This window comes from Amphibalanus amphitrite, unplaced genomic scaffold, assembly GCF_019059575.1.
Source record: "Amphibalanus amphitrite isolate SeventyFive unplaced genomic scaffold, NRLGWU_Aamphi_draft 000897F_arrow, whole genome shotgun sequence".
NCBI classification, from domain to species: Eukaryota; Metazoa; Arthropoda; class Thecostraca; order Balanomorpha; family Balanidae; genus Amphibalanus; species Amphibalanus amphitrite.
Genome location: NW_024882391.1, coordinates 107,212 through 117,744, shown reverse-complemented (window position 1 = coordinate 117,744; position 10,533 = coordinate 107,212). Strand labels below are relative to the sequence as shown.

Here is a 10,533-nt window from a genome sequence, read left to right as displayed (position 1 = left end):
CATCTTTTGTCTTTACCCATTTGCCGATGCCCTGATTATAATGCACTTAAAGGGACTATCCCACCTTCAACATGGGGTTTGAGTTGAGATAGCCAAGTTTGCGGCGAGGTTCAGAAACCACTATCTATCTAGGTTTCAACCCCCGCGGCCTCTTGGTGTTGAAGAAATTCGTTCCCTTCATTTGAAAATGGGCCTTGTACAAGGCCCTATCTTCAACATGGAGCGACCGTTAGTGTGACGTCACCTCGTTTAGTCATTCTGATTTAAATGGGTTTGTTCGTTGAAAAATCGCTTAAAACTTGGTCTGAACTTTGCTGTGGTGCCTACAGAGTAAAAAGAATCAGCTTTATGACAGTAATGTGGCCTGGGGAAGGAGGTAATTTTGGGCTGTGACGTCACATATTTGAAAGTTTGTGTTTGGAATATGGGAAGCCTAAGATGTTTAATGAAAAATAAATGCCAGAACCGTGTTCCTGGTCATCCAATCTATAAAGTCGGGCACAATTTAACTGGTTTTAACAACATTTTAGAAGGTGGGATAGTCCCTTTAATAACCATTATTGAGCCATACTACGCCTAGCCCCGTATGAGTATCACTTCGATAACAAGGAATGATGGCCACTGGTCACGAGACGACAGAGCACGCACCATGCTCAGAATTATTCACCCACTGCTGGCGCTCAGACGGAGATCTGGCTGAAGTCCGTGATGGTGGTATACTGCTGTCGATCGACCTCGCTAAGTTCGGCGTTCCCCGGCCTGATGGCTAGATTGACTCTCATGCCGGCCTCCCTCGCCGCCACAGCTTCTGTAAGACGTCGACAAAATGCAGTACAGAACAGGGCTTACAGACTTACACCTTTTCGGCAACAAAGTAAATCAAATAATCTCCTACCGATGTAAAAGACAGCTAGCATACGGCTGTTCGAAAGTCACATCCGAAGCACTCTAAACTCAAGCCGGAATTATGGACGGGAGATCCTAATGGCATTCAGTGGCAACTTCTGCGACATGCTAGCATAAGATTTTCACCAGACATTAGAGAAGAAATTAAGGTCCCATTAGATGATTTTTAATGTGCATTGTAGTTTGTACTATATGACGAAAATGATGCTTTGCTAAATGGGAATGGACATTAGGTCTGACTCTGAGCAATACATGAGCGGTTTTTGCCAAACACAAACCATAAAACGTACGGATATCATCAAAACAAAACAGAGATCGATCTGTTGTCTACTCTCCTTTTCTTTGTTTTTGTGTGCCATCTTTCTGAAGGGGATCAAACAAAAGCTTTCATTGATATCAATTTAGTCTAAGTCAGACACATTGGACAAGGCAGATACCTTTTAAAATGTCGGTGACGAACAGAATCTGTTCTGGACTGCTGCCAATGGCGGCTGCAATCTTGCGGTAGCTCTCCACTTCAGTCTTTGGCCCGGTGGTCGTGTCAAAGTGACCACTGAAGTGCTGAAAACGATTTACAGACACCAAAACATTAGTGACTCATGCACAATATATTATGATAGCACTGGTTTATCTCATTGCAACTGCGAAAAAAAATGTTTTTTATGTTTAGCAGTGCTCCCGTCAGGGTTGTGCTTGACTCATGAGTCGAGTCAGAAATTTGACTCAACTCTGACTCAAATGAGTCAGATTTGAGTCGAGTCGGATAAAATGTTGAGCTGTTGAGTTGAATCAGAGTTAAGTCGGACAAAAATATTAAGGTGTTGAGTTGAGTCAGACTTAAGTCAGTAAAATAACTTTTGACATTGAGCTGAGTCAAGCATTTAGAAACATGAGTCAGCTGACTCAACTCTCAAGAAACAATTTATAACATAAGCTTTTCACCCCCCCCCCTGCTTAACAACTTAGCCCTTGCCCTGCTGCCTGATTCCCCCCCCCCCCCCCCGCTCAACAACTTTTTTATCTGAGTCAATTTTGAGTCAACTTACTTGACTTGAGTCAAGTTTGAGTCGATTCATATTTTCATTGAGCCGCTTGAGTCATGAGTCGAGTCAAGGGAAAAATCAGCTCCTTGTTTGAGTCAGAGTTGAGTCAGGGCTTTCTAAAGTTGAATGATGAGTCGAGTCGGCAATTTTTTTTTTTTTAGTCGAGCACAACCCTGGCTCCCGTCCCGCACAGTTAATTAAGCCATATACAAGGAAACATGAATGAAAGGAAGTATAAGTGTAAAAATGTTGCATGAAGTCACTGACCAGAACCGTTTCAACAAATGCTAACCTTCAACAGCGAACCGTGTTCTGTGTGGCCAAAGAGCAGCTTCTGGGCGGCGATGCTGCCCGACGAATAGATCCACACAGAGATATCCTGTCGGTTCCATTGCTCCAGTGCTGCAGGCACATCTCCATAGACACTGCAAATGGGCCGGGCAGGATTTGAGGATCATCGGCTTTCGATTAGGTCAGCATGCAGTACTTGCAGAATGCGCCTTGACGAGGTGAGTCGGATAAGGGCATCATACGGAGATGATACATCAGCAGTATGTTGACAATGCAAAGTCAAATGGCGATTAGCGCACTTGCAGCGTCGTTGTACAGAAGTCTGTTCTTGAGTCATCTAACACAAGGCTGAGCTGGCGAATCCCCTATGTCATGGCTTTCCATTGAAGGTCATACCTACCTTACTTTATGCATAAATGTTTCGATAAACGTTATTGCAAAAGCACTTCTACATGCGATGCATCAACACAACTATAAAAACTATTTCATGTAATCGTGCATGATTCAACAAAACTCGGTTAGCGAGTTTTTTTCCTCAGGTGAAAGTGAAAAATAAGACTTTTACTTATCTATATACTTGGCATTTTAAGCGGAAAACAGGAAAACGGCCCACTATTAGATCTCACCTGTGATATGTGATGACAGCCAGCGACATGCATCACTCGGCAACTTCACTGTGCTGCTCCCGGACGCTGTTCAGGCCACCCAAAGCGCGGCTGGATAAATGTCGACGGCATGTGCTCCCAAACACACACGTGCGTTGCTGAAGTCGACGGTCATGTCAGCATTCGTACGTCTATGCGATTACTTTTGCATGCAACATCAATTGCATATGCGACTGATCAGGCCGGATCTCCAATGCACCCAAAATGAGGCACCCACTACGGGCCTACATGACCATGTTTATACGAGTGCGGAGTCCAGGGCATCGATAGATCGATTTGAGTCTAAAAATACGAACAAAAAAAATCAAATAACGTTCTTTCTTACAATTGTGCAGTGTCATTTGGGCAAGTATTTGGCCACGACGTTATGCGACATAGATGGAACAGGAACTATAGGTACAGTCGTGTACAGGTTGATGGTCCCCTACTCTTTATCCACCGGGTTCCTATGGCTCAGCATTGGCAGCAGCCGCCTGGTACCGGTAGGCTGTGCCGCATGACCCGAGAGTGAAGCGGCACAGTCTACCCACGCTGTTTGACATCGGCTCGGGTCGCCGGGTGGAGCGCTTTGTAGACCAGCTGTCGCGTCAGACCAGCGCGGGGGGAGGGGCTCGTCTCGGTGGTTGGCGTGGGCTGGCGAGTGGTGTGGGGCGCGTTGGTGGACCGGGGGGGGGGGGGGGCTGGGCGGGTGTGTGTGGTCACTTGCTGCATTGCACATTTTGCGTCAGTGTAAAATTTTTCCGGTATTAGCCTGGAAAATCACAGTTAATGAAATCTGCTAATTTTTCATCCTGGCTCATAATTTTCATCTTTCAACACAAATGCACCAAATCCTTATTCAAATCGGTTAAAATGTCCCAAAATAATGTTAGAAGGTTAAAAACTGCACCTATCATGAAAACCACAAAAAATATACATGATAAATTATACGCACCTTCCTTTCCAATCAGCAATGATAGTAATGACACATGGAAATATCTCAGCACAGTGTATGTATCATGCGCTTCGTGATTGCCTCGATTAAAAAAAGAAACAGAACAATAAAAAGGTGTAGGTAAGTGCAGATAAATACACTCGATAATACAATATTATCAATCAAATAATGTCTAAAAATTAAAATTAAATTAATTTATTGCTTTTGTATAAACATTCCCTGAAGAATTGCATTAAACTAGTTCTACAACTGAATGATGAAATTAGGATGAAAAAGCATTAAAAAGGCCAGGCTGAGGATGAAATTTTCCAGGTAACCGCGGGGATCTCTCACGCCTTCATGAAGTTTCCAAATCATCTGCTGTTTGGATTAGCATGTTAAATGGATCGTTCTCCATGTTTGCTGAAGATATAATCGAAAAATATTGAATATTAGGGAAATTATAGCTGTTTTCTTACAGTGTCCGAGGATGAAAAATTCTTCGATTTTTAGTCACCAGTCGAGAATGCTTGTAGGGAGTCTAGTCAATATTTTTATGACTGTAATGCATTTTTTTAGAAGATAATACACTGGACTTCGTTATAAGATACATACAAACTCTTAGATTGCTGTTGATATAAAAATATTGCCTTTCGAAAATGAACAAAAATTTCATCCTCGGACTGGTGTCCAGGCTGCAACATGGACGCAAGCTATCTCATGATTTGATGAAAGATATGGCAAATACTATACATATGTGACAGCCTCGATCATTTTTGAACTGTGTGGTGCAAGTTTCTTCCGATTTGATGCCATGCAGGCTGGGTAATGTCTCGAGGGAAATTGCACCTCTTACGGTGTCGGGGGCCGGGTTCGGTTTAATGCAACGCAATTATTTAGTAGCCGCATTTGCTGGCGCCAGCGTGACAAACTACGGCGCAAACAACGCGTCGCGTGCCTTCCGTTTTCAGAGAGGGTAATGATCAGGATATATATCAGCAACGTAATGATAATGCGTCGCTGGGTAGCTCTCTGAAACCTGGTAGGTATTTTTATTTTCAGAATTATTTTAATTTTACATTGTGAAGAAGTTTTTCACCTTCAACTCGAGCACTATCCTCTCTGATCAGAGAAGATGGTGCTGATTGTTGCTTATAACTTGTGAATAATGACCATAGGTCCATACTGATACGATGAAATTTTAGCCCATTTGCTTATATTTTCAACGTGTGCCCATCTAAAACAATGTTTCAGCATTTATTTGATGAGTCTGTCCTGATTAGTATCTTTTCAAAAAACTGGCCCATTTCTGCTTGTACCTGGATACCTTCTTACCCAATGACTCGGATATGATGATATCAGACATGCAGTCTTGTCAAACCATGTGCTAGGTAGCTAATTTTGAGAATGAATTGACTGCAGGAATATTCATAAATATGTCACTTACTGTAGATCATTCTTATTACCTATGAATAAGACAGCAACTTGAACTACATAGTTATCTAGCTGATCAAAAAGGTGGATGAATGACATAGCACCCGTTAGTGTAAAAATCATCATTGCATGTTAAGATCGGTCAATTTTTTCATCACTAACTGGTAAAAAACAAAACTTTTTTCATCTGCACAGGTAACGGTGAAGTAAAAATTTTACACTGTTTTGCGTCGCTTAACAATTGCATTCCTGTTTTTGCTAAGGCACAATGCACGAAAGACCCAGCGAATATAATTTACTTGTGCATTGTGCAAAACGTGATTTGGCACGGTATCGAGGCAACCATAGGTCTTGTGCCACATATATGCATGATATTTAGGCAATACGCTCATGAAAATGGTAGATTGATCGGATTGATCCTGGATGTCAATTCGTATGCTAAATGTCGACATGTATTAAATGAGCGAATGAATGAATCAATCAATCAATCGACAATCGACATGTAGATATAAAACCGTATAAATGGCTCGCAACCACTAAAATCAAACCAGATCCTAATTCGGAAAAGTAGCCGGAGCCCCGATGAGGCTCGAACCGGGACTCCACGTTGAAAGTTTTGCCAATGATCCATCATCATTCCACCAAGCTAGAGCGACCGGCACCCGAAACCACAAAACATTCATCGACTTTGCTGCCGACCTCCCGGCCCCGCCGCCCGCCCGGCCAGACTTTGCCCCGGCCGTAGCCACCATCCGGTGTAGCTCAGCGTAGGAGTGCTAGACTGTCAAACTGACCGGTAGTGAGAGGCCCGGTTCGAGACGCTTCGCGTGCTGGATGTTTATTTCTGTGTCCGAGGCTATGCGATTAGTCCACTTTTCAGAAAGATTATTTGGTGACAGGTCTGTTTTCTTTCTTTGCTGCAATTCATGAGGAGACCGTATGGACCCTTACCTGTCCTTCCGCACCCCACTTGGGAGATGGGTGTTTGAACCCCCCTGGGTTTTGTGAATATCTCTAAAGCGAATTTTTGGAGGGTGGATTACGATCGGTTCTACGCGACAAGTGACCGCTCACACCCAGCCCCAGGTCCGCTCACTCCCTCCCCACATCACCCCCGCCCCACACCACACTCCAGCCCGCCTCATCCACCGAGCCGAGCCAAATAGATAGGCCTGACCCTTACCCCCCCCCCCCTCCCCCCAGCCGGTGTAACGCAGCGTCCGGTCAAATCGCTCTACCAGGCGACCCGAGCCGGTGTCATACAGTGTGGGTAGGCTGTGCCGCTTCACTCTCGGGTCATGCGGCACAGCCTACCGGTACCAGGCGGCTGCTGCCAATGCTGAGCCATAGGAACCCGGTGGATAAAGAGTAGGGGACCATCAACCTGTACACGACTGTACCTCATTTGAGATAACAGAAAGCTGAAAGCCGAAGTCCACTTTACTTTACAATGAAAGCTTAAGTAAGGTAAGTAACTTATAGGTCCAGGAGAGGTCGCATCGTGGTGATGTTGAAGCTGCCCATCCTTTTCAAGTGTGAATGTCTTGTTCTGTAGAATATGACTGACTGGAAAGCACATCCAACACATTAATTCATGAACTGATGTGATAAAGTTGCACTACCGAAGAAAAACTTTACAGTGAAAGCAAAATAAAACAAAAAGGCATAAAATAAGAATTAAACTCATCTACGTGGGAAAAATGATAAGTTTTAACGTTTATCGATGCCGCACATATCTTCATTGGCGTTTCTAACACGTTAAAATGTTTTGTTTGGCATTACAGATTATTTGCTCACTTGACGAGTAGTGTGTAAGTTATAAGCAACAATAATCACCACTAAATCGTCACATCACTTTTCGAGGAAAGCTGGGAAATTGTTGGAATACATGCAGCATGCAATCAAAGATTGATGCAGGCAGTTACTAAGCGTTAGTTGCTACGCTTAAGTCATCATAACATGCAAAAGCCCTCGTTTTCAATTTTCATCGGTTTAGAAGTCCTCCTAATCAGTTGTTACAGACCCCAATGGAACTCACTGTCCAATAATGTGGCCGTCAAGGTATCCCCTTGTCCAGATGAGTCCCTGAAGGTGCTTCAGGGCAGTAACTTTACGGTCGGCATCCATCAGGGACAGCACGTACCGACGGATACCCTCTCGCAGCAGGGCAGGGTCTGATTCAGCTGCTGGCAGTGTCACGCCGTCGGCAGACGCCTGTCAAAAGACAAACAGTCGGCCTAATCCGTCAACCGATACATTTACTGTGTAATAAGTCGACTAATGAAACGATGCTGTCGGTGAAATCGAGATAAACGACTAGATTTTCCAAAGGCAGGCGCATTGGGGGTCCGGTAGCCGGAGTGAAGCGTACATAGATGTCGCTTACAATAGATTCGCAGATGGCGCTCGAGACAGACCTGCTCCCCGTATTCCGATCAGACATCAGCCCGGTTGGCGGTTAGCGGTACCGATTACCGATTCAGCAACCGTGGTGCAACATGCGAATAGACATCTGCCCGCCAGAAACGACCAACAAATTTATTTTGAATCTTAAAAAAACATCCATTGTGAGCAAAGAACCATGGGCTGACAAGGCCAATTCAGCAGGCTAGATACAGATTACAGATGGTTCAATCATTGCCTCGATGGCAGAGGAAGCATGGGATAGAATTGTTTAATGTTCATCCACTTTCTATCAGTTCACCTGTTGTTGACTAACAAAGTGAAAGATCAAGTTATTTGGCCTATAGCACCAAGATATACCTATGATGTCCTAACCAGCACATTTCTCTACATACCTGATCCCTTAGGAGGTTGACGATGGTTGAACAGTCTTCTGAACCCCAGTGCTCAGTGAGAAAAGAATCTAGATGCTCCCTTGCATATGGAAACAATATATCCTGCAAGAGTCATACAATGTCTACAATGATAATTTCAAACTGCAACAGGCACATACAAACGTTATGGTTGACACCTCTTCTCATCAAATAACATTGAGCATGTCAGATGTTTTTAGCATGTTATTGTACAATTTGATACCCAAACAATAAAACAAACATAAGCATTGAGCAACGATGCACCATACAAACCTTCACAAAGCTGATGGAAGTTGTCGTCCCCTCAATATCCAGGATAATAGCATTTAGCTTTGAGGCCATGTTCATTAGTTTTCACAAGACAAGGCAACTGAAGATAATATGAACATAAGAAAATGTCAAAAGAATCACACTTGTGCAAGACACTGTGAAACAAGGTAATAAACCTGAAAAGGTGCAAAAATGTCAATATGGAAAACATTGATGCTCCATAAGTATTTCAATTTCAAATTGAATTTTGAAATTTGTTAGTTAAGGCTGTTGAATGTCGACCGCAATTCAATTATTTCAATTTATGAATGATCATAAGACCATTCTTCTTTATCGTGCTCTCAACAATCAAGCTCAAGTCATGCTCTACAAGTAGCAAAGATAATAAAGCATTGTACAGCTTAAAACTGCTCGATACAGTTTTAATTGAAAATAAGCAGCGAGGAACAACTTCATATAATTTCAAATTAATTTCGAGAAACGACGAGGACAGACAAGCACCACGCAACAAAAGGAACAGCACGTGAAAATGGCGCTCGCCTTCTTGCGCCAGATATGCAGCGAATGCCAATATGGTAGCAATGGAAAAATTATGTGACAGTAAAGAAATAGCCTGCAATCGATCAATCATTCACACTTGTTCATTGTCATTTATGTTCATAAGGAAAATTAAATAGAATGTCTTTCAAGGGCGGATCCAGCCGGCCGTCTTGGGGGGGGGGGAGGGGGCAACCCGTTGGGACTAGCCAAACCTAGGGTACCCCGGTTTACCCCCAAATCTACCGGGGTAGCGGTACTACCCCCAAATCTAGTTTTCTCACCGGTTTTAGGCCACTTATTTTTCACCCTTCGCCTTTTCATCGAAAAAAACGAAACGAAAACATTTGCAAAAAGTGAGATATTTTGTCTCAGCTGAGTCAAGGAACTACCTTTTTGGTAACGTAGAATAAAGGCTTAAATCTTCCACATGAGCTGTCGAGCCAGGTAAAGAGGGGGATTTTTTCTTAAATGTTTTCTTCCCTTTAGTTTTCCTTTGTGACCCACAACCGCTAATTCAGGGAGGGCAAGCTGCCCCGACGGTTCCTAGCCCTATGAAAAGTTGTGGGGCAGCGCCCCCACGGCCCCAGAGTTGTGGGGGCAGGCTGCCCCCACTGACCCCCAGCTCCCGCGCCCATGACCACAAAGTTCAGGCCCATGGCCCGGCGCACACTGGTCGGAAACGCCCTCACGAGAGGCCACGGGCGATTCCGGAGTTTCGGATTATTTTTTATATAGATCGATTTGAAATTGATCAAATTATTATACTTAGGCCAAAAAAAACTAATCCGGATGACCAAAAATAGCTGTAATCAGCCCCCGAAGATGGGGTATCCCAGAACTCGGAAACTGACGCGGAGCAAGAGGTTTCTTGAGCCGGATATTCAGAGTCTTATTGCTGATAGACACCAAATTGAAATCCCACATATTATGCATCAAAATGTTCGTTATGAAGTTGCCGACTGGTTAGTGCAAAATTTTTGGTATACTTTTTCCCTAACTAAGATGTACTATAGCTTTTTTATGAAGGCTCTCCTACAGTGATTCTGGAATATAACTGCAAAGTTTAGGTAAGGAAACAACAGGTAGTCCCATCTAGTTCCACTCTGATTTTTTGTGAGATGAAGTAGGATTTAAATTTACACCAGGGCAACATAAAAGCTAACTGCGCATATTTGCGCAAAATTTGCAGGAGCCGCTCTTCCTACCCAACTACCGCCCTCCCCGCCCCAGTTTCAGCTCGGCCGCCGCGCCCGGCCTACGCTGACCTGTGTGGCCTGCACGCATCCATGCGTAGTTGACTGGTCATTAAAAACAGATGCGCTTGAGTTTATGAATTTTGTGAAAAGCGCGTTTTATGTATGCATTTATGTATGTATTGACATCAAAAGCCTTCCACATATTGCGTGGCGATTACGGCTTGCATTTAGAGAGCTTTGCTATTGACAACCATCACTCGGCTGAAGAAAGTGGAAATTGAAACCTTCATGAATATAAGACGCTGCAAATATAGGACACCTGTCACTGACGTCGGGTTACCTTGGGCCGTCTTTTTACATTAGATCACAATTCCGGTATTTAACTCTGGCCGGACCGATTGGTTTTCTACATTGACCGGGGAGGGTTGGTACAACTCCCTCGCCGTTTCGCCTCTAATT

General features: G+C 43.8%; 1 protein-coding gene across 2 annotated transcripts; it reads right to left on the bottom strand.

The window, feature by feature from the left end:
* Window positions 1-432: 432 nt before the first annotated feature.
* On the bottom strand, window positions 433-8,518 carry LOC122367802 (enolase-phosphatase E1-like). 2 transcript variants are annotated; one of them, XM_043341216.1, is made up of 6 exons: window positions 8,342-8,518; window positions 8,051-8,152; window positions 7,291-7,466; window positions 2,242-2,374; window positions 1,344-1,467; window positions 433-808 (listed from the first exon to the last, which is right to left on the bottom strand). In XM_043341216.1, the coding sequence occupies exons 1-6, from the start codon at window positions 8,414-8,416 to the stop codon at window positions 681-683; spliced, it is 738 nt and encodes a 245-aa protein (XP_043197151.1). In that variant the 5' UTR covers window positions 8,417-8,518; the 3' UTR covers window positions 433-680. The 2 variants fall into 2 exon arrangements, with proteins under 2 accessions (XP_043197151.1, XP_043197152.1); XM_043341217.1 differs by having other exon boundaries at window positions 764-810; window positions 1,347-1,467; window positions 8,342-8,510.
* Window positions 8,519-10,533: the final 2,015 nt, after the last annotated feature.

Bases quoted from the DNA above. Each gene is read 5' to 3' on its own strand.
- LOC122367802 (XM_043341216.1), bottom strand. From the start codon at position 8,416: ATGAACATGGCCTCAAAGCTAAATGCTATTATCCTGGATATTGAGGGG. The intron at 1,468-2,241 runs GTTAGCATTTGT...AATCGTTTTCAG, and splicing joins AACACGGTTCGCTGTTGAAG to CACTTCAGTGGTCACTTTGA. The intron at 809-1,343 runs GTATCTGCCTTG...GACGTCTTACAG, and splicing joins CGTCACCGACATTTTAAAAG to AAGCTGTGGCGGCGAGGGAG.